The sequence below is a fragment of the Amblyomma americanum genome, chromosome 3, assembly GCF_052857255.1.
Source record: "Amblyomma americanum isolate KBUSLIRL-KWMA chromosome 3, ASM5285725v1, whole genome shotgun sequence".
NCBI classification, from domain to species: domain Eukaryota; kingdom Metazoa; phylum Arthropoda; class Arachnida; order Ixodida; family Ixodidae; genus Amblyomma; species Amblyomma americanum.
In genome coordinates, this window is record NC_135499.1 from 37282132 (window position 1) to 37306865 (window position 24734).

Here is a 24734-nt window from a genome sequence, read left to right on the forward strand (position 1 = left end):
AAGGGTTTTAAACGACATGCGCGAATGCGTGTGCTTCAGCATTTAGTATACATTTATCAAATATTTTTGTTATTTTGCAAAATCCGAAGTAGCGATTGTGGCTCCACACAAGCTTGGCGTAAGACACGAGAACCATTTCAATGGCCGTTGAGATTTGCCGTGTAGCAGCGACACAACTCCTTCGAGTTCGATGGCGACTGAAAATTTCGAAGACCCTCGACTTGATGGCCATTGAAACTTGCCGTGTGACAGGGGTATTATATTCTTGCGATTTTCCCGCCAAAGCTCCAGTTGGACACAGTCTATTACCCTTATACGGCATGCATGAGTCATAACCTTGCAAGACCTTCTAATACCTTCCATTCAATTGTCATATGGGATCATACTAATCCGACCAATTAATCCACCCACTAGTCCCCACTAATCCACATTAATCCATTTTATGGGGTGGGCCTACTTTCAAGATTCTGGGGGTTCTCCAGAATTTTATATTGGGGGCCTTCAGATTTTTCAAACCTGGCAGTGCCCTAAGATTGGTCCACTGATGGTCATGTGATGTTGATGACATCATGACTCTCTCAACCAATCAAAGAATTTGATGACAGAGATGCTGCAAATTTTTTGCAAAATGACAACCCAAAATGCTATCGTATTAATATATCCACTGAACTGGTAAAGGATACTAATATACGAGGTATTCCATCTGAAGGAAGCCACACACTGAAGCTTTTTTTTCACGTAGGACCAAACAAATCCACTTTGTCTGCCAATGAGGTGGCCTCGTAGCTCCTAGTGCAGCCTCAAAGGCGCTTAACAGTTTAGAGTGCTTTGTACAAGAGCGTGTAGATTGAAAAATCGTAGCTTTTTCTTAAGAGTGTGCTTGCCTAGAACCGATTTCTTTGTTTCAGGTGAGATCAGTAACCTTCATTTTGCAAATAGGCTGCTTTAACTTAACTGGCAAACGCAGCAAATAATAGCTGCATTCGATTCAGCTGTGGTTCACTGCACCGCTTGCACCGGTTAATGATAAAATGCACCAAAGCCTTCTATTCACAGCACTCTCTGCACCGCCATCCGCGATTGATTTGGGTGCAGCCATAGTGCCGCTTTAGTGCAGGAAACCACGGCACCAGCTGCCAACGAGGTGCAAAAATGTTGTGCACGTGCAGACGGCTTTCAGCAGACGACGAGCACACAACGCATGCTAGGTCATAAATACTAAACGTGAACTGAGGGACGCTTTTGCTGTCATCGACGGGCTCGATGTCATTTTTATGCAAGAAAATGACATCGAGCTGAAACCTACGCGACAGCAGGCAACTTTCTGTGTTTTGTGCTGTAGCTGCCATGTTAATGGTGACAGGCCGTCCGTGTGTGTGCGAGTTCACGCGAAATTCATGGCGCAACAACGGTGTGTGGGCTGTTGGCAAACTGCGGGCAGGGCAAATCCAAGCGTGTTTTGCTACAACCGGCGCCGGTGCTTGCTGCGCTAAGCATATGCAGGCTGCAGGTGCTAATTTTCCACTACCTGGCCATTCTATTGCGGCTACGGGGACGCCGGGGCTAGCGCGAAGCAGCAAGGAAGCTCTGGTGCTACCGAGGGACTGCTTTTTTTTTTTTTTACTGCTTATAAATGAGCGAGGCGGGTTCTCGGCTGTGATTTCCGGGTGCCCTCCCCTAGGCGTTGGAAAATATGCAGGGGCCTTGAAGCGCGCCGAAAGTACTTCGAACGTCTGAGTGCCTGAAGAGCCTCGTGAATTGAAATAGCTTGCAACCACGCTTTTATAGCACTTCAGAATTCGACCGCCATCGGTCCAAGCAAGTGAGTTGCGGCAAAAGACAGCACAGAGTCGGTTTCCTCGTATTCACTATGGGAAGGGTAGAATTACTCCATAGCAAGGAAATATGCGATGTCGTCGTCGTCGACCATGGCCAACTCGAGTTAGGCACGAAAGCGACTACACACAAAAAAATACACGCGAGAACTCAACACCTCTACGGCGAGCAGACGACAACATCTGCCTGCACGTGCTCGATTGAAAATTGTCGCATCTATGAGGTGTGGCAGTGCTGACGCGCTGCACCTGCACTGCAGAACTGGTGCTGCACCGCGCTGGCACCAGCGGCACTCTTTCAGGATAGGTGCCGTGAACCAGCACTGAATCGAATGCAGCTAAAACTTCACAAAACGGTGAACTTGGTACCACATCCTCTGCCATTTTTTGAGCAGATTTTGCCGCCAGTCCTGATGTCAATCTTTTTTTCTCAACTTGAGCAATTTGTATCTTCATAACTCAAAATTATTTTATTATCTCTTGGGTGTCATTTTCATAAATCCCAGTGTTTTTATAATTGTTTTGAAGACTTGACAGTTTACAACATATCACATGCCTGGCTACAGAAAACTTAACCAATTGTGTTTTCCATTTGAAAGCTATCGAAATGGCTTTTTCTGAGGCCTGGGTAAGCTGTTTAGTGGCAAAAATATTTGTTTTGAATCGAAATAATATTGGCACCTGAGAGAATTAAAATGAGTTCCAGGTGCTCTATTAGGCACCTATTATGGGTTTAGGGGTCCTTTTCTGTATCTTCTTGTTAACTATATATCAATCATTCACAGCTCGCTGTATTAGGTAAATATAGAAGTGGCCTGCTGCAGATTAAATCCGGTCTAGCTCAAGGATCTATACTTGTACCTATTTTGTTTAATTTATACGTCAATGACTTGAGCGCTGTCTGTAAACTGTGCCGTGTTTTTCAATGCGCCGATGATACGCTCTTAGTTGCTAGACATAAGGACTATAGGACAGCATTATCTCTTATCCAACACGACAGCGAGTTAGTTATGGAATGGTTCAGCAATAACTCAATTAATGTTAACAATAAAAAAACACAATTAGTATTTTTTTCACAATTATTTAAAGGGAATTCCTAACGATGTGTCAATTCACTTGAACAGACCAAATTGTGCTCTTTGCAAATGCCCATCAATCATGCCTGTGTCAGCGGTCAAATACTTAGGTGTGTTCTTCGATTCCGACATGTCTTGGAATACCCATTTGTCATTTGTCTACTCAGCTTCAGAAAGTTGCATGTTTGCTGCACTCTGTTAAGACCCTTTGCCCCATGTATGTATGCAAGAAAATAGTATACGCCTTAGCCTACAGTGTGTTACGCTATGGTATTTGCTGCTTTTATTTCTGCTCTGCCTTTTGGCGAAAGAAAGTAACAGCATACTGAAATCTACCTTTAAATCAGTATTATATGGTAGGGCACGAAATGATCATAGCGTTTTTGAACTTTTACATATGCCTGACTTTTCTCGTCTTTTTTCTGAAACAGTAGTCTTTAAGCACATCTGGACAAGCGATTTTTGTACACCATATGTTCCTGTTAAAGATCTGCGAACTCGTGATCATTTTCTCGTGCCTACTAGAGTGCAAACCCGTTATGTTCCTTCTGTTCTTAACTGGTTACCCAAAGAAATATTCTCTGCTAATTCCAAAAAGGTAGTGAAAGCTTGTCTTGTTAAATAATGTTGCTAGTTCCAGTATTCTGTTTTGATGCTATGTTTTTACATGTTCTTTGTTTTCTCTCCATTTGTGTGTATTTTGCATCTGCCCTTTTCGAATCTATTTTACTTCTCTCGTCCTTTTTTTTTTTTGTTTGGCAACTTGTCTGCTCGGCGCATGATTTATATGCTGTCTGCTGCCGGGCACTGCCACTCAAGCCTTCTTGAGGCTTTGGCAGGCCCGCATTTGTACTGGAAAGAGCAAATAAAAATTATTATTATTATTATTATTATATTTTGGCAAAGAGGCAGAGAACATCTAGAGCGCATACAGCTTCTCGAATGGTAGGGCCCGAGCTGTGCTTGGCTTTCTCATTGGCGTTGCTTGCATTGGGTGTTTCACCAGTGACAAAGGCAACAATGTCACTACTCGACTACGCTAGAGAAGTCTCAACTGCACTGTCTGCCTCTATAAACACGCAAAAGGTGACAGTTTCCATAGCAGCTTCTTGCTGCAAGACGTGCGAAAAGCCTTTCGCATGCAACACTCCCTTGATCGCCGAGCGCGCATTTGAAAGTAAAAAAGAAAACTTGTTAGACGCTTGAGATTCCCTTAGAACGCGATTGCGTTATCGGGCCGCCGCCGCTTATCAGCAACCGCAGTCAGCAGCCACGTGTAGGGAGTGTGGGGTGCCAGTTTGCTGTTTATCGATAGCTGCCATCGGCCGCCGCCAACGCGCGCGGGGAGGGTATGGCAGTTCTGCACGTTGACAGAGCCGCTGCTCAAGGCCAGCACCAAGAGCGATGCGATGGAGCCACGCAGCAAAAATGCAACCACGCTGTAGCATGCCTGATATCTCGTTTGTCTCGCGTTTACCTACAGTGCGACGTTTTCGTTTCGATTATAAGTCGACCCGCCCCCACTTCGGATTTTCAAATTTTAAAAAATAGGTCGACTTACAATCGTGTAAATACGGTACTTGGTGCTCAAGGGTGTGGTCGAGGCTCACACGTTTGTATCATCCGCAGTGGGGTGAGGGTTTGTTTGTAACATCTAAATTTCTGCCCACTGCACACAATGCACTCTTGTCAGGGCATTTTGCAAATTTGTATCATATCGAAATTCGTGTCAACCAGGATCGTATCATCGAGATTGTAGTGTAAGCCACTATGTTGTAAGCAGGCACCAAATGCAGGCACCAAATGCGTGAGGCTAAATGGAAGCTGAGTTGGGGTTTCGTGAGAATGCGTTGCAAGCACAACTACTGCTTAAGCAAGTGCACTTAACAAGGTTCTACTGTATACACGTGATAGGGCACGCCGAGAGCTCAATGTAAGAGTTTCAGAACAGTGCCCCTGTGAAACGACTAGAGAGGCTGAGAAGATTTTGAAGCAGTCTAACACTAGCATGACAGAGCAGCCCTGAGGAAAGTGAACGGAGCAGTCAAGGGAACCCCAGCACGGGTACTTACCCGTTCTGTGAGAGGGCACCTTGCTCATACGTCAGGGGCTGCACAGAGAGGTGAACGGTCACAGCATGCACACAAAAAATTGTTTAATGCTCCCAGTTTCTGTTCAGAACTTCAGAACTACATAAATGCAGTGCACCCCAATAACTCTCCTACTGTGGTCCCCTTTGTGAGGCTACATGCAGTCTCCGCAATTTGTTTGCATAGCAATGAAGCGGCACACTTATTTACATAAACTAGGCCGAGTAAGAACTGCTGTTGGTAAGGCTCATGGAAACCAGTGAAACTTGACTGCACTGCTGAGAATTGGCACAGTGTAGAGAATGCCCAAGCGGCCAACGTCAATGGTGCACCAGTTGACAATGCCCCACTTTGTTCCAGCTTACAGATTAGCCCTAGTATTTGCTAGCCTGACGACCCGTGATGGTACTTGTGCGTACCTGCACAGTCGACAACACCCAGAGACACAGGCTGCACTCTTTGCTGCTAAACGTGGTAGTGCATTGCCGAAGACACATCAATCAAACAAGGATCGCAGCTTGTCCCGTTGGTATTCCCTTTTAATAAGTAAGAGCGGAATACCATGCACTTTATAGACTCATTTTAGATGGGTACAGACTGCCGCAGTCATTTCTAGCACATAACTGGCACCATTTTAAAGTCCTCTATACGCAACTGAGCTGCACTGTTACTCGAATACCCCTGATCGTTGTGTGTCATCTCGAAAACGCTGCCACTTGCTCCTTCACTGCCTGCCCACCGCTTCAGAAGCAAACAAAACTATGTCCCACACTCACTCTGTCATTCCGAAAAAGGACATGCGAACAAACAAACAAAAAAAACCATACTTCAACTCACAAGTCGTTTGCAGTGCTGGGAAAGGGAGAACTCTATCGTACAATCAGGGCAAAGGTAGGCAACAAATAGTCCCTCAACCATTTCAGCAGTGCTGAGACTCATTTTTGCAGTAACAATTATTGCAGTAATTGAAATGGTAGTTCAGGATTGTGTTTTGAAAGCAGAGTGTGCATTTCAGTCACAGGTTAAATTAGCAGAAAAAGCCCGCAGAAACACGGCACCGCAAAGGACCTGCTATGAAATGGTGCACTGCCAATCATAAACATGGCATCCGCTGAGTCTCATGTGGGCAGCAGCTGGACACTGGTGCTCTTTCCTTCCCAATGATGGAGCCACCAGTGGCAGGGTGAGGGGCATGGAGAGACGCATTTTGCAGCGCACACCGTTCAGACTGGCTGAGATCACCACAGCCTTCACAGTGCTGCAAACGACTTGCAACATGGAGTATATAGTACAATTTTTGCGTACTCTGCAGCATTCTGGTCACGTTTACATTATATCGTGCCCTAACAATACCTTTGTCCTGAACCCCCATGAACCTCTGAGCAAGCACTCACCTCGCCATCACGCCACATGCGATGCTCGTGGTTCTTGTACAAGGTGCGCTTTTTGTTGCCACCATCTGCAAACTTCACCAGCAATGGTTCCTTGGACCCTGTGGGAACAGTGTATACAGTGCACCTTATCACACATGCAAATTTAAACAAGTAAATGCTGGCCACATAACAGGCATGAGAGTGAAGGATGTTTGTAGAAAGGAAACCAGCGCAAAGGACTGAGGCACAGAACAGGAACACAGGACAACGCTGTCCTGCGTCCAGTGTCGTCCTGTGTTCCTGTTCTGTCTCTCCGTCCTTTGTGCTGGTTTTCTTTCTACAACCATGTACCGACTCGCCCAGCTCTCCACTCTACTGAAGGATGTTTCTGCTCTTACAACAGAAACCACCGTAAAATGGGATTAAACATGGCAGTTCAGTGCTTGGCCTGCACCGAACTGAAGCCTGCCGGAACCTTACTAAAAAATTCTCTTTTTTTCACTCAGGCATGTAAAAAATTTAGAACAGCTTTGCATACCGGCTCAGCGAACGCCGAATGACATTCACGGCATAAGCAAGCCTCCAGGTTGTTCTTGCGGCAGCCACCTTCCGGTTGTGCATTTCTCCTGTCCCCTAAATGTGGATAGGGGAATTTCCCCCTCTCCACCTGTGTCGGTGCCAAGATTAAACTTCCATTAAATTCATGCAATTCAATTAAGCTGTGCAGTTCCTAGGCCAGTGGATGCAACCTATCCAATATCATCAAGCACACCATAACCCCACCTTTCGATACCAAGGGATACAACACAAACATACCGTATTTTCGCGATTCTAAGCACCCCCCGAATCTAAGCACCCCCCCTATTTTCGGAAAAAAATTTCTGAAAAACTTTGCATGCGAATCTAAGCACCCCCCTTTTTGCGCGGAAGAGAGCATTGCCGAGGCCGCCAAGTGCACTTCTTTCTTTCGTCGAGCCTGTGCAGTCCCGAGGAGGCGCGGCCTGCGCGTTGTTGTTGTTGTGACTGAGAGAAGGATGAAAAGGAAATTGCAGGGGCCTGCCTACTGGCTCGAGCCAAGCCACCACCGCGGCCACGTGCAGATAGAGGAGAGTTAAAAGATCAGAGGAAAGATAAAGAGAAAAGATAAGACGCGCGTCATGGGTCCGCCGCGTCATGGGTCCGCCGGAGCCGACGCTGCTGAAAAAACAGATAAGCGGGCGAGGCGGCCGCGCTCGCCGAAGCGAGGACAGAGGCGGCACAGAACGCAAAAAATAACCAAAAACCAGCCGAAAGCAACCGCGATAATTCTGTCAGTCGTAGTATTTATTTATTTATTTATTTATTTATTTATTTATTTATTTATTTATTTATTTATTTTTGAGTAGTGTCGGGTCTGTCAGCCTGTTGTCACATGGGCCTGGTATCAGCGGCGCTCGTGCCTAACGCAAGTCGATATGAGTGCAAAGAGGGCTGCCTACAGCTTGAAGTTCAAGCGAACTGTGATCGAGTTTGCCGAAGATAATGGCAACCACAGTGCCGCTGCGGAATTCGGCGTGGACCGGGCGTGCGTCATCAGGTGGAGAAAACAGCGGGACCAGATTTTCAAAGGCGCCGCGACACGCAAGAAGTTGAAGAAGTCTGCGAGTTTGTTCGCAGCGAGCGATGCAGAGGCTTCGCTGTCACTGCTGATGCAATTCAGCTCAGAGCGATGGAAATAGCAACACGAATGAAGATTCCCCGCACGGTGTTTCGTGCAAGCCGGGGCTGGGTGGAGCGCATGATGAAAAGAAATGGATTTTCGTTGAGGCGTCGGACAACAATATGCCAGAAGCTGCCGTCCGATTTCGAAGAAAAACTTATTGCCTTTCAGCGGTATGTGATTAATCTCCGCAGGCAACACAGCTACGAGCTCGGCCAGATCGGCAACGCTGACGAGACGCCGGTGTACTTTGACATGCCGAGGGCGTGCACAGTTAATGAAGTAGGAGCCCGAGAAGTAAAAGTGAAGACGACAGGTTACTTGAAGCAACGTGTCACTGTGATGCTATGCGTAACAGCCGACGGCCACAAACTGCCGCCGTATATCATCTTGAAAAGAAAAAGCCTGCCGAAGAATGAGCTTTTTCCTAAAGATGTCATCGTACGAACCCAAGAGAAAGGGTGGATGACAGCAGAACTGATGTCCGACTGGATTCGAGTCGTGTGGCAGCAGCGCCCGGGAGCATTGCTCGGCGCATCTGCAGGCACACGGTCAATGCTTCTGTTGGACGCGTTTCGTGGTCATCTCACCCCCCAGGTAAAAACAAAGCTCCAAAACAGCAATTGCGACCTGGTTGTTATTCCAGGCGGCATGACGCCAGTGCTGCAACCTCTCGACGTATCGGTAAACAAGCCCTTTGAAGCTAATCTTCGGCAGGAGTATGAAGAATGGGTGCGGAACCCCGACCGGAAGAAAACGCCGACGGGAAAGCTGCAGAAAGCACCCCCGTCAACCATCGCAAGGTGGATTTCGGAGGCGTGGAAGCGGGTGCAAGTTGATGTTGTGGTGAAATCATTTAAGAGGTGTTCCATTACAAATAACTTCGACGGAACAGAAGACGACCTGCTCTGGGATGCTGAGAGCGGCTGCTCGAGCGGTGCGACGGACTCGAGTGGCAGTGAGAGTGACGAGTAGCAGATAGCGGTGCGTTCACTGTCTGCAGCTATTTTTCTTTTGAATGTTTCCTAAATAAAATGTTTTTTCTCGCTCCCGTTTCATCGAGATTTCGCCGCGAAAAGAGGGGCCCAGGGGGGGGGGGGGTCTAGATTTTTCGAATCTAAGCACCCCCTCTCACTTTGGGCATCGCGATCGTGAAAAAAAGGGGGTGCTTAGAATCGAGTAAATACGGTATACATCACAGTAAAAGCAAACTCAGACTTCAAGGGACTGGGGAAAATGTTCGAATTATATGAAAGTTCGCATTATTGAATGACCCGAATGACACTGTCAAGAACTGCTTGCATCGCAGAAAATTTATTTGTTGAAAGACTGAGCAATGTGTATCCGATTTTGAGATGAGTACAGCGGAGCAGTGACAGTTGTTCACATTTCCACTGATGCTTTATTGCGTGTATATTGTTAGGAGCGTTGAAGCAGAATTACTTCAGAAATGTAAGGGCCTCCTGCATCCTTCACAGTGCAACGCAGTGGAACTACACTGCTACCGCGTCACACCCATCACAAGCGGCATGTGAGGGCACTTCACCACACAAACAGCAAACGCCATGTGACGAGTGCACAGTTTTGGCGCATGAGTGGAAGAACAGAACCACAAGGACCCAAGCAAAGGAAATGGTGCTGAAAAGCCAGGGAGGAAAAAAAATTGGGTGAAAGAAAACACCAGTGTACAGTTAATCAGCGTACGAAACTGTGTTCAGCTGGGTTAGGCTGGATGGCTGATGCTGGCTGGTCAAGCAACCATAGCTACGGGTTGGAACGAAGCTGAGAAAAGAAAAACCGAAACTAAGTGGTCTGAGTGCTCTCAGATATGGGGGTGCCTGTTCGTTAGCACACCTGCCATTGCGAACATGTCAGAGGTCCGTGAGCAACTGTGCAGCATGGAATTCAGCTTTTCAGTGGGGCTATTTTGATGATCTCTTGCCGCTTCAGTCAGACCTAGACACGGCCTCCCGGAGGGAGGCCGTTCCAATTGTCTGGTGCGAGACCCATAGCATCCAAATTAGCAGGCGCATACACTAGCATGGGCGTCCACCAGGATTGAGCCAGCAGCTTGAATTATCCAGTTTTCTTAACTAAGAGGGATCGAATTAACGAGTTTTTACTGTAATATACGAATGCAGCAGAACTGCAGCCAGAATGGAGCATTCCTCCATTCTACTGTTGTAGATTAACTGCCAGGGTATATTTTACCTGCTTAAGAGATGTTAACAACTACTTCTTTGTGGTGCCACACTCAGCAGAGCTGTTTATTATGGCAAAATGATCTTTGTTCTTGCTGTGATTCAGTCTGCCACTCTTATTTTTAGCGTTTGCTTCTGCTGACATTAAAGGGGTGGAGACACCAAATTTTTGGTTGGCGTGTTCTTTGTTTGAAACGTTGCGTATTGCCCCAGGACACGTGATACACGCTGCGCAATTCATATATGTGCGGTAAATAATTTTTACTGCATTATTTATACTGAGCGATTTCGGTTTCGGTTTGTTTGCGCCGGGGTCTGCTGCGACGTCACGATCAGGGAAGAGCAGCAACCCTGGTCACATGGGCCCCAAAAGTTGTGACGCACGTATTGCTGCGTCGTCTGCTCTCGTACACATGCTGTGCATAGCAGCGCCTTTCGAAATCATGTGCCGACAGACTTGGTCGGTATACTGCGATATGCTGAGAAAAGCCAATTGAGTCCTGAAACCAAGCGGCTCGCTTCGGCCTATCTCAATCGTCATACCCCGTATGCCAACGTGGTTTCTTCGTTATATTTTGCTTTGCCACGCCGACGCCGATGCTCGGCGGACGTCTGTGTCGGTGGCCCATAGCTGACCCTGGTCACATTACAGCGACACGATGCTTCACATTTCCTACCGACCAATACTCGTCTCTGTCTTCCCTTCGCGCCGCCCGCGCAGTCGCACTGTGAGACTGCTCAGGGTCCCTGATGATTACGATATCTGCTGCTAGTTTAGCAAACAGTCCACGTATTCGCTAAATGAATGCTTTCAGACAATTGTACAGGACTCAGCATTTACCGTATGGGTACGTAACTCCTCCATGAGTGCGCCCATGACAACGACTGCATCTTGGCGCTACTTTTGTTGACGTATATGCAACTGCATACAGGCAGCGATTGCGTGTTAATTCGGCATGAATTGCAAGCTGCATTCCACTTAGGTTAAGCAAGCTCATCTCTTTTGCACCGGTTGCGGATTTCCTTGTTTGCGCAGTGCGATAACTTTGCAAGAATCGCCGAAGAATGCAAGCACCAGCCTCGGGAATGCTTCATAGTCGGGTTGCTGACAACGCGTAGGACCGGCATTTCTGACTCATTGTAACTGCTTTTTTGCTTTTTCCGATGTGTCCAGTACTTGAATTTAAACTGGTTTATCTAGACGTATGTTCTGCATCCATTTTAGATAAACAAAATGGCTTAATTTGTTGCCCTCAAGCGACGCCGACGACTGTAGCTGCCGCCGCGGGCACCTGCATCATTGACAGACAGACTGGGTCACACCGCCTAGCAGTGGCACTTCCCGCTTGATGTATTTGCGTCCTAAGACGTAAACAATCCTCGATTCCAGGTCACTGTCATCAAAACTACGCTCGATGACCATTTGTATTCGCTAACTTGTGAACTCGTTCTCCACGATCGCCGACATTGCACATACGAACCCGGCGGACTCACTAGGCCTATTCGTATTGAAGGTGAGCCAAAGGGTGAACATATGAAAAGTAGTCGCTAGTTTCACTTATTCGTATTACGGAGAAGGTGCAAACAAGTCAAGGTTTCGCCCGGCCGCCGATATGAGGCACCGGCTGGTGCGTCAGCGGCGGCATATATGCCGATCTGCACACCGACCACCGAGTCGGCGAAGCAGCGCCTCGCCGTATGTCGCGCGTCGCCGTTCATAGTACGTCACGTTACTGTGTTGTGATGTCACTGCTATTCACTGATATCGTTCCCAGGGCTCTACGTCACCACGTATAGCACTAGCGATGGGCCTCGATCGTGAGAAAGACCAACTAGGTACTCTTTTGAGTTCCATTAAAATATATTTTAAGCGTTTGTTGCGTCCAATACTTCGCCGTGGCTGACATTACATACAGAGGAAGCCCATAACAAGCTTACTATAGCATCAAAATTTGATGTCCCAGCCCCTTTAAAGAGAAAAACTAGTCTCAATAACGACATTCTATCCATCTGTTCTTCATGAACCGAGGTTTAGAGGTTTAGCTGTAAGACACTGTCAACGATACTTCTGCACCAGCATGTGTAATAAGTGTTTCAGCCCTCATTTGTTTCCAAATTTACCCGTCGCATAATCAATTCCAGTTCACTAAATGGTGATGCTGGGCGGTGCGCCGCAATTCACTACTCGTGGTGCGCGAATGGCTGTCGCGGCGTCGATGATGTACGGGCCGCGCACCGCCACGCACTGCTCGCGGGGCGCACCGCGAGACTGGCGATCGCGCCATCGGCGATGTGCGGGCCGCGTGCCGCTGCGCACTGCTCGCGGTGCACAAAGCGCGATTGGTGACCACGATGTCGACGATGTACAGGCAGCAAGTATTTGATGCTCGAGGGTGCTGTTGCGGCCCGCGTGTTCATATCACCCGCAGTGGGGCGGGGAGTTGTTCATAACATCTGAATTTTTCACCCATTACACTCAGTGCAGTCTGACCATAGCATTTTACGGATTCATATCATCCCGAAATTTGTGTCAAATAGAATCATGTCATCGATATTCTACTGTACTTCACAGGCAAAGCCAAACACTAAAGGGAGCCATCACAGCCCTGTCACTGCGGATTACCCCCTTGGACACAGGCTTGAACTTACAGAGCAAGAAATAAGTGTTGAGAGATTCTTTCAACTGCTAGGTGTAGAGTCTTTTCGCCGCCTTACATTGAGAATGAACAGTCACCAACCAGCCAAAGCATTACCATCAATGAGCACCTGTAACAGATCGCATCCAAACTTGGCAGGTGACGGTACTTCCGCAGAAAACTGACTTCCAGCAGCTACGGAACCACTAAGCAACAGCACTCCGCTCAGTGAGTAATATTAATAAAATCATTAATAATGAGAAGAATGAACACTTAATTTTTTGCATGCATATTTTCATTTGGAGCATTAAGTACAGAAGGGCCTAAATGAAAATTTTTATTACCACAGATACCGTGATGCAATTATGTTTAATATGCATTTCTTCCTACTGTTTTAATAAAGACAATTAGGTTTAGGTTTACGGGAGTTTAACGTCCCAAAGCGACTCAGGCTATGAGGGACGCCGTACTGAAGAGCTCCGGAAATTTCGATCACCTGGGGTTCTTTCACGTGCACTGACATCGCACGGTACACGGGCCTCAAGAATTTCGCCTCTGTCGAAATTCCCGTGTCCTTCGGGACACCAGCAGAGCGCCATAAGCACTGAGCCACCGCGGCGGCTAATAATAATAAATACAATCAGTTTCAGTATATCTCGATCAGTTTACATCTTACGAGAAAATAACTGAAGCTAACTAGGTAATTTCTTACAGGTTAATAAGGCACTTTAACAAGACACTTACTAAATATTTTTGGTTCTCATTGAAATAGATCTGTAGCCAAAGTCCTGACATGATGGTTTGGTTTGGTTTACGGGGGTTTAACGTCCCAAAGCGACTGAGGCTATGAGGGACACCGTAGTGAAGGGCTCCGGAAATTTCGACCACCTTGGGTTCTTGTTTTAACATGCACTGACATCGCACGGTACACGAGCCTCTAGAATTTCGCCTCCATCAAAATTCAACCGCCGCAGTCGGGATCGAACCCGTGTCTTCCGGGTCAGTAGCCGAGCGCCATGACCACTGAGCCACTGCCACTGAGGCACCTGACATGAAGAGATATGCTATTTATATTGTTAGTGAGGTACATTATATTATAAAAATGTTCAATTATGTCAAAGCAAAATAATTCTAAAATATAATTAGCTGGCATTATTATTGTTCACAAAATTTCACATGTTCGACTCAGCCATAAAAAAACACCACAGCTCCATAGTTTAGTTTTCTGAATTCAACGGTATAACATTAATTTCAATTGCACCATAAATACAAAATGAAAACATCCATAAGGCTAGTCATGTTGGTAAAACACAAGAAGCGGAGAAAAACTGCATTTGAAGAAGCACATGCGCCAGCCATTTGCAGGCTGTCGTAGAGGCCTCAGAAAACAGTGGAAAGCGAACGTAATATACCAGGATGTAGTGATGAGCGTCAGCTTTCGAACAAGACCGAGATGGCGGCCATCGGGGACACGGTGGTGGGGAGCGACAGCCACAAAGTCCTGCCGCATTTCAATCCGAAATCACCACTTCAGAGGCGTCAGATATATAAACTTTTTAGTAGATGGAAGTCGTGTTAGACCCCAAAGCTTTGCAAGCAGACACTTTACAGTGTATTGAACCCGAATATGCCGTTTTTAAAAGATCGACATTTTTGAATTATTTTAATTATTTAAAGACTCGCATCTCCCCTGAAGTGCCGTTATGCGAACCTTTAGATGTACAGAAAAACCTTGACTATACGACTTTCAGGGGACCTTGCGAAACCGTCGTATAATCTGGGCGTCTTATAATCAAAAATCTCGCACAAGTGATACATTTACACAATAAACGTATCCGCTAAGCTGGCTTTCAAAAATTCTACACTGCGCTTGTCTCGTGTGATTCTTCTCTCTTCTCCAGTCCTTTTTGCACAGTTATTCACTGTTTCCATAATTTTGTACCAACTAGCCCCTCACCGCACTCTTCTAGATTTCATTTCTTCTACACTGCGCTTGTCTTGTGTGATTCTTCTATCTTGTCCCGTCCTTTTTGCGCAGTTATTCATTGTTTCCATAATGTCGTACCAACTAGCCCCTCACCGCACTCTTCTTGATTACATTTCTTCTACGCTGCGCTGGTCTCGTGTGATTCTTCTCTCTTGTCCCGTCCTTTTTCGCTGTTATTCACTGTTTCCATAATGTCGCACCAACTAGCCCCTCACCGCACTCTTCTAGATTTCATTTCTTCTACACTGCGCTTGTCTCGTATGATTCTTCTCTCTTGTCCCATCCTTTTTGCGCTGTTATTCACCGTTTCCATAATGTCGTACCAACTAGCCCCTCACCGCACTTTTCTAGATTTCATTTCTTCGTCACTGCGCTTGTCTCAAGTGATTCTTCTCTCTTGTCCCGTCCTTTTTGCACAGTTATTCACAGTTTCCATAATGTCGTACCAACTAGCCCCTCACCGCACTCTTCTAGCATTTCTACACTGCGCTTGTCTCGTGTCGTTCTTCTCTCTTGTCCCATCCTTTTTGCGCAGTTATTCATTGTTTCCATAATGTTGTACCAACCAGCCCCTCACCACACTCTTCTAGATTTCATTTCTTCTACACTGCTCTTGTCTCGTATGATTCTTCTCTCTTGTCCCGTCCTTTTTGCACTGTTATTCATTGTTTCCATAATGTCGTACCAACTAGCCCCTCACCGCACTCTTCTAGATTTCATTTCTTCTACACTGCGCTTGTCTCGTGTGATTCTTCTCTCTTGTCCCATCCTTTTTGCGCAGTTACTCATCGTTTCCATAATGTCGTAACAACTAGCCCCTCACCGCACTCTTTTAGATTTCATTTCTTCTACATTGCGCTTGTCTCGTGTGATTCTTTTCTCTTGTCCCATCCTTTTTGCGCTGTTATTCACTGTTTCCATAATGTCGTACCAACTAGCTCCTCACCGCACTCTTCTAGATTTCATTTCTCCTACACTGCGCTTGTCTCGTGTGATTCTTCTCTCTTGTCCCGTCCTTTTTCGCAGTTATTCATTGTTTCCATAATGTCGTACCAACTAGCCCCTCACCGGACTCTTCTAGATTTCATTTCTTCTACACTGCGCTTGTCTCGTCGTGTGATTCTTCTCTTTTGTCCCATCATTTTTGTGCTGTTATTCACTGTTTCCATAATGTCGTACCAACTAGCCCCTCACCGCACTCTTCTAGATTTCATTTCTTCTACACTGCCCTTGTCTCGTGTGATTCTTCTCTCTTGTCCCATCCTTTTTGCGCAGTTATTCACTGTTCCCATAATGTCGTACCAACTAGCCCCTCACCGCACTCTTCTAGATTTCATTTCTTCTACACTGCCCTTGTCTCGTGTGATTCTTCTCTCTTGTCCCATCCTTTTTGCGCAGTTATTCACTGTTCCCATAATGTCGTACCAACTAGCCCCTCACCGCACACTTCAAAAATTAATTGAAGTTCTTTTCCACCCGCATTATAAAAGCGCCCGTTTTCATTCTGCGAGGATTAGTTCTCAGACCATGCATAGGCAGGCTTTTCAGCATTGAAGGCTCCTTAAACGAGGCGCGCATGCACTCCCATGTCCTTGCGCGCTAAGTAGACGTCCCAAGCGCCTCGAAAACGATGATTTGGCTGACGCACGAGACATAGGGCTGCTACGACTCTTCGAAGACGTTTTGCGGCGCACAGTATGATCATGCCAGCAACATGTCTTTCTGTTCAGACTTCCTCTAGAACCACTATCACTCCACGGCACAAGTATCTGTACGAGAAATTCACGTCTAAAAGAAAAAATAAAACATTAGGTTTGCCTGCGATATGAATGCACTGCCGCAGTGCTTTCTGCAGCAATGTACGGCTCACAGGGCGACAGCACGCCGCTCGCTCCTGGCTCAGTGTCACTAGGCCTACTCCGCACTGAAGCCACAGCGGGAAGCGCTTTCAACTAGCCGCTGATCATCATAGAAATGACTAATCTCACTACTGCCCCCACAATAACTTCATGCTGGTATGAACATACAGTTAATTTCCCTAACGCCTCTGAGCGAAGTGTGCAGGCAAATGGGTAAGGCAAGCTGCCTTGCACCAACGGTCGTGGGTTGCATGCGCGGAGTTAAGAGTCCGAGCTGTCGGCAGAACCATCGTTACAGGCTGCCACGCGCTCGATCGCAACATTGCGAGCACTTCTCTGTCTTGATTCCAATTTGGAACAAGCTTGGCTGACGTCACGTCTGCTAATAAAGTGCTCCGCAAACATCCCTCTCATTCCGGACGGTTACCGCCGGCCATCATACGAAGTAGACCCGGCTGGCCCACGCCAATTCGTCGTAAAATGTGGGTCGTCGCATGAACAAGGAACGCATAATCTGGTTCTACTGTATACTGTTATGACTACAGCTTGCGACACGCTGTCTAGCCAGCCAACGGTCCCAAAGAACGGTGCCGCGCTGAGAAGGAGCCGGCGGGATTTTCTCGCACTTCACTGGATGACCTTCCCGGAGGACGCCTGGGGACAGCAACGGACGTCAGACGGAACCAAGGGCACCCGTTCAGAGGAACAAAGGGGGAGACATCAAGCAATTACCCATTTCCACCAGGAGCCGGCCCCACCATGGAGAGCTGACCACTGGTTTCAGTAGAGGCCCGCGGCATTGCACGAGCTACGTGTGCTTGAGGAGAAAAAGCCGCCTGCACCTCCACTGCTGCCCAGCAGAAGTTAGCAGCGGAATTGCTACCTCCTCACACGTTCCCACGATCTGACTCGGACAACGAGCGACTCCACCTGCTGCACTGCTGTGCTATTTCAATCGGTTCCATCTTGGAGAAATGTGCCTCTTGTTAAATTGGCCGCTGCCTGAGGAAGGGGTTGAACCTTAGGGGGGTTTTAAGGACAGTGCTGAGTTGGAAAGCTCTGGGCCCTGGCGAAAAAACTCATCGAGTCGCTTGTTCCTATTATCTTAACCCTTTAACCACCAGCCCTGAGCTGTACTTGTAATGGGAGATCGTACCAAAATCGCCAATGATGAGTCATACTCGTCCGGCCCGATATTGCGGTGCTGCCACGACGAAAGACGAGTTACGGTCGTCAGTTACATTGGTTGCGATGTTGAACACTAGAGGGCGGTAGTCGACCATAAAAAAAGCATTTTGCGCCTTTGGCACGTAACTGAAGGCCCAGAAGAGTCATTTCACAATGGAGTCATCTATGAGGAATGCCGCTGGTGGCAGTGTCCAGAGAAAAAGAGCTGCTTTTTCAAGTAGTTGCGACAGCTGCACTTCTGACAATATAAAATTTGTTTCTGAAAGTGACTGACTTTGTGTACGTGCTGGAGTCGGCTTCAGATAACGACGAAAATGGCGACGACAACGAGGGTGAGTCGCTGACTAGTGCACATGTGTGGCAGCGTGCGAGCACGAAAAACCCGCCGCTCGCGCCTCCACGGTTCCATTTTTCTTCAGTGCCTGGAATCTTGTGGCAGTCCACTGACGAGCACGACGTTCTCGGCTGGTTTCAGGCATTTTTCGACTGGGACATCATTGACGTAATCATCACAAAGACTAACCACTACGCGGTAGAGTACTTTGCTGCTCGGCGTTCTGCATGGAAACAAGCAGACCGCGATAAGATCATGGTCTTCCTTGCACTGATAATATTGCAGGGCATTGTTGGTAAGCCTCAAGTGGAGATGCACTGGTCTACAAAAGAAGTTTTGGAGACATCAGTGTTCAGGAACGCGCTGATGCGCTGCCGCCATTTCACCGACATGACAACCATGGATGAAGTGACCCACCCGCACCCCAGGCTTTGGAAGCTGTGGCCCGTGACCTCAAGGCTGAACGAGGCCTTCCTTGTATCCTACGTGCCAGAACAGGACGTGTCCAATGATGAGAGCCTCTTGCTGTACAGGGGAAGGTTAGAATGGAAACAATATCTTCCGCTAAAGCGCACAAGGTTTGCCTTTAAAATGTTTTTACTGTGCGATTCCTTTAGAGTCTACATCTGTAATTTGATAGTGTACACTGGGAAGGGGACGGTAGATATGGACAGCAAGGAAGCGATAGGTACCAAGGTAGTGCTGGAGCTTATGGAGCCATTTCTTGACAAGGGATACAGCTTGACAGTTGATAGCTACTATAATTCCCCGGAACTCATTAATATTCTTATCAAGCGGAAAACCGATATCTATGGAACAGCTCATCCTGGAAGAAAGGACATGCCTCTGTTCAAAAACATCAAGCTGCAAAAAAGAGGTTATATTGTTGCCTTTCAACGTGGGAAATGGCTTGCCCTCCAATGGCGAGACAAGAAACTTGTGACATTCCTAAAGATGTTGTCAATCCCAAGAATCAAGAAGTTTCGAAGCCTGCAATTGCTCTCAAATACAACAACACAATGGGCAGGGTCGACCGATCAGACCAAAAACCTGTCGTACTATCCATTGTTGCGCAAAGGTCAGAAGATTTACTATAAGAAATTGCTTCGTCATTTTCTTGACATACCCATCTTCAATGCATTTTGCCTCTAGAAGAAGTCTGGAGGAAGACTGAGCCACCTGGATTTCAGAGTCCGTCTTGTGGAGTTATTACTTGACAAGTACCTTCACTCTTTGGCCAAAACAGGAGTAGGTCGGAGATCCGACAGTACTCTGACAAGGCTCGAAGGCCGTCACTTTCCCCGAAAAATCCCACCAACACCAAAAAAGCAAGAGCCAATGCGGAGATGTGCGGTAGACACAGGATGGAGATGTGCTGTACGCAAAGGATGAAGCTAAGAAGCCACGCACAAAAACGAGAACACGGTGCGCGGATTGCAAAGTCACGCTTTGAGCAACACTGTGTTTCGAGATTTGCCACACGAAGTATGAATACTAAGGAAGAAATTTTGTACCCTTTTAGGACGAAGCAATGTCTATGCGCTTTCTTGTGTGTCAGTGTATAATATGAAATAAATACGCTGTATTTCAGTGCGTTCTACCCATCACTATGGCATGCACTGTGAGAAAGCCACCCTAGCAAAGTTTTTCTTCTTAAGGTTTTTGTGTTAATTTTAACCAGAAACCATCGAAGTAATACATTTTCAGAAACAGAATTACGGAGAAAATTATGGTCACTTAAAAAAATCGGCAATTTTGGTACGTTTTTGAGGTTTTTGCTCTTAAAAACCTTTCAGTATGTAAATAAGTTTCCGTAAAACTGCCATTAAGCACTATCGTTTTTGTTTTCCCAACTTCAAATCTTCAGTCTTTACTCAACCTGAAGAGTCAGACAAGCTACCAAATGGGGCCCAGGTTCGAGCTATCTCGACCGCCACAACAATACCCATAGAGCCACAACCCCATCTTCTACAGTTGATCGGCATCACTTTCCAATCTATATGGACAAATGCTGCAGACCAGTTTGGAAAAGTATGCCTTCACTTCACCTGAATAGAGCTCCTGCCATTCTAAGTGAGAAAGCAGGTACTGCGCTATGTCATTCAACCTTGACCCTTCCCCTGGAGGCAAACTGGCATTACCATTCGTACACCAACAGACAGCAGCAGTGCACCAGCAAAGCACGGTCTTCAATTGCTATAACAACAGGCAAAAAATATTAATAAAAATTGAAAGCCACTCACCGGCAAGCACTTTCCCATTGAAGGTGGCAATAATTTGTTCGCATTTTTCCTTGGATTCCATCCTGCAACAAAAGAAAAAAAGTAGTGTGAGAGGAGCACGCTCCTCTCCAGACCAGCCACGCAGAGCGAACAAAAGTACTGCCACTTGCTCAAATATGGCACCAGAGTAGAGCGCGCTGTAGCGCCCTGTGCCTGCCGTCATTCATTACCTCTACATGAGCGGAGGTAGGGTGGCTAGGGGAGAGGAGGTTTTTCTCCAGCAGCACGCACCTACGCACTGCCTCCTTGCAGTGGCACCACGCTTTGCTCCATTGGCAGGTGGTGCTGTGGAATGTGCTGCATGTGATAATCCGCGTCAGCCCTAGGAGTTCGTGGTACCGAAGTAGAGGCTAGACAGTGCTTTCAAGAGGACCCTGCCATTTGCGCCGCTGATGCAGACAGAGCTGCACTCAAATTTTGCATTGGGGAGTACTGCAATCGTCCTTAGAATTTTCCTCAATGAACGAAAAGCGAATACAAGCACATGCCCTTTGATTTAATTTCAACAGCATTTCCCTTTTCAACAACAAAAATAAATATTAAGGAACATTTTGCATTTTATTACTGCACAAGGAAAAAAAACATGGGGCCTTGTGAACGGATAGTGAACAAAAAATCTGCTATGGAGGTTTCTGGCCCAAATTATAGCTGTGAGACAGAGTGACCAAAATTGAAACAAAAATGAGCGAAAACTAGTTATTTTAATGAATATTTCTCAAAGCACCGCACCTGTGAAAGCTCTCACAATGCTGAATGTGATGTCAGCCTTACCTGGCGCAAGCTTGCCAGCACGGACCACACGTTTGGAGCGCTTCTGTTTCATTGTACAGTTAATTTCGTACGGCTTCCTCGCATCTGTGCTTCAAGATTCTCTGCCTGCATCGCGTGGTTGTATACCTTAGGTGACTGCCTGCCTGATTCGATCAGAATTAATCGTCTGAAGCAATAGCGAACGAAACAAGCAGCATTTCGCAGAGACGGTACCGGTAGCACCATCTCATGCCCGCCAAAGGGATGGGATTCCTGAATTGCCTGCTACCATGCCGGTTTGCCTACGGCGCTGCCGAGGGTAGGCGTGATGTCATGCCCGCCAGCTCGAAGGCAGGCTCGCGCTGAGTGCAGCTCGGCGGCTGCTCACAAAACATCCAAAATACAGCCATCCGCTCAAAAATAACTGGAATGATGACTGTATACTTGAATACAGTTAAACCTCGATATAACGAACTTCAATATAACGAAATCCTCAATATAACGAAGTTACAAGGCATATTCAACTTATTCCCCATTGGAAACCATGTATATTTTGCCTCGACATAACGAAGTAATATTGCTGCAATTTCATTACAACGAAGTCGCGTATCCTAAAAAAATTTACCCGGAAGGAAAATGTCGCCGTGACGATGACGGCCCCGGGGAAAGCGGTGCTAGCGTGAGTGACTTGGGTAACCCACGCGGATGGGCCTCATGGGGCGCGTGGAATTCGCTCCCAGCAAGCGGGAGAGAGAGAGAGCAACCCTCTCCTCTCTTCCCCCCGTCCGGGCCAGTCTTTATTTTTTTTTGTTGCTCGGTCGCCGGCGACGGCGCACTCCTCCTCCTCCTCCTCCCCCCCCCCCCCCCCCCCCCCCCCCACTCCTCCCAGGCTTCTTTGCTGTGCATGCGTCAGCTTACACGCCCGTCTCTCATTGGATCTGCCAACCCATGTGATTGCTTGCGCACTTGCGCGGCCGCCGCCGTACTCCTTTGTCCGCGTTGTCGCGTTGTTCACTCGCTGCTAACACACATGCTGGATACATCGCAGGCGTTGCTTTGGTTGCCCTCGTGTATGCCCGCGTTGCGTCGCCGCCATGAGTGGCAAGCGGAAAGCCATTTCGCTTGAGCAAAAAGAGGCGATTCTGGACGCAGTTTCGAAAGGCGAAAAGAAGAAGGACGTAGCGGCTCGATTCAGCATATCCATGAGTACGCTTTCAACAATTTTGAAAGCCAAGGAGTCTATCCTCAGCTCAGTGAAGTGTGGAACGAGCGCCCAACGTAAGCGATTGAAGCCTGCTACGTATCAAGACGTAGATAAGGCTGTGTTCGCCTGGTTCATGGACGCCAGAGCGCAGAATGTGCCGGTAAGTGGCGCAATTTTGCAGCAAAAAGCAAAGGATTTCGGTTGCCTGCTCGAGAAGGATTCATTCAAGGCAAGCAGTGGTTGGCTCCACCGTTTTAAGGCCCGGTACGGGATCGTCGGACGGCTGCTGTGCGGGGAGTCAACGTCGGCTGACGCGCCTGAAGCCGCTAGTTGGCTGGAGAAGGAAATGCCAGCAATACTGACGCGATACCAGCCATCGGACGTTTACAACGCGGACGAAACTGGATTTTTTTATCAGATGCTACCGAATCGGACGCTAGCACTGAAAGGTGATCGCTGCCATGGTGGCAAACAGAGTAAGCTGCGCATAACTGCTCTGCTGTGCGCCAACATGGATGGCAGTGATAAGAGAGTGCCGCTTGTGATTGGCAAGAGCAAGAAGCCGCAGTGCTTCAGAAACGCTCGGAAGCTGGAAGTGGAGTACACTTCTAACACGAAAGCGTGGATGTCCCGCGACATCTTCCGTGACTGGCTCCGGGCGTTCGACAAGGATATGAAGAATGGCGGCCGCAGCGTGTGCCTCTTAGTGGACAATTGTTCCACCCATCACGTCGACGACTTAGAGCTTACCAATGTCGAGCTACGGTTTTTTCCACCGAACTGCACGTCGCTGCTTCAGCCGCTCGACCAAGGAGTCATCAACAGCGTGAAGTGTGCGTATCGTCGCCGGTTGATCGACAAGCTGCTGCTCAATCTCCGCTTAAAACGCCCCACTAAGGTGGATATTTTTCAAGCCTTAGAGATGTTTTCCGCATCGTGGAAGGCGACATCAAAGGAAATTATCAAGAACTGCTTCCGGAAAACCGGGTTTGAGAACGGCGTGGCAGCAGCAGCGAGTGCCTCCGAAGACAATAACAGCACGGAGGCTAATGAAAGGGCTCCGTTCGATGGCGAGGAAGGCGATCATGCCGGCCTTGAAGAAGCATGGAGGTGCCTGGAGAGTGACGGGGCCGTTCCTGACGGTGTCGCTCTGGAAGACTTCCTCTACGCAGACTCTTGCGTCGTTGCCACCGAGGAAGTTACCGACGACTCCATCGTGCAGGATGTGCTAGGAAGCATGCAGGAGGACCCAGGCAGCGATATCGATGCTGAAGACGACGATGCCCCGAGCAGCCGCGAAGTGCTTGACGCAATTGATGTTCTGCGGCGCCACGCGAGTTCGATTGGGCAGCAAGATGCAATGCAATCCTTGTGGGCCTATGAACGCAGTGTGAGGCCATCTCTGATTGCAAAGCAGACGCAAAAGAAAGTCACTGATTACTTTCAGAGAAAATAAAGGATGAGTGCTTACAACTGGCAAGTGATTTGGTAATGTTTCCGCATGCTAGGTACGATATTTCGATGCAACGAAAATTCATTATAACGAAGTAAAGTGCCGATTTTTACGACTTCGTTATATCGAGGTTTAACTGTAATTGAAAATCCAGTGCTTTCTCAGCATTTCCAGATTTTTATTCAGTATCCATTTAAAGAAGAAAATGCCATATAGCATTCAGGAGTTCGCAAACCCCTGAAAATGAATTAAGGTGCATTAGCAGGGATTATTGGGGAGGAGTAATGTGGATTAATTAGTGGGCTGACTAAGGCGGAAGAGTGAGTCTGGTTGTGTACTGCCATACGGTAATCCAATGGAAGGTACTCTCATTTCAGTCCTCAGATTTTCAAATTAGTGGTGCTGATCACGTCACAAGCCTCTCGACCAAGCATAGAATTTTCGTTACGGAGAAACCCGGTGGTTTTTGCAAGACCACAACCCATATGCTATCACATTAATAATCAGGTTGGCCACAACAGATTACCTTTCTTCTGAGCTAGTTGGTGCGATTCCATTTGTGGGGGCCTGCTTGAACATTGAAATGTAAGGAGACACACAGAACACATTACAGCAATATGTTCAGAGTGTGTCCCTACATGCTAATGTTCAAGCTGGCCGTCTAAAATGGCCACAGTAGCTTGGCTTGGCTAGTCATGTTCGAGAGCAGCTTTCCAGGTGGACCGGAGTTCTAAAGTTGACCTTTTTGAACTGAATGCGTCAGCCAC

The 24734-nt window shown here is 47.4% G+C and overlaps 1 protein-coding gene across 12 annotated transcripts in view; it reads right to left on the reverse strand.

Annotated features, from left to right (window-relative positions):
* shep (RNA binding motif single stranded interacting protein alan shepard) overlaps positions 1–24734 on the reverse strand; it is a 140338-nt gene that overhangs the window by 36416 nt on the left and 79188 nt on the right. For all 12 annotated transcript variants that reach the window (XM_077657251.1, XM_077657247.1, XM_077657249.1 and 9 more), the window contains exons 6-8: positions 20522–20583; positions 6396–6493; positions 4984–5021 (exon numbers count right to left, since the gene is read on the reverse strand). In XM_077657251.1, coding sequence (XP_077513377.1) covers positions 4984–5021; positions 6396–6493; positions 20522–20583 — 198 coding nt within the window. The remainder of the gene's footprint in view (positions 1–4983; positions 5022–6395; positions 6494–20521; positions 20584–24734) is intronic.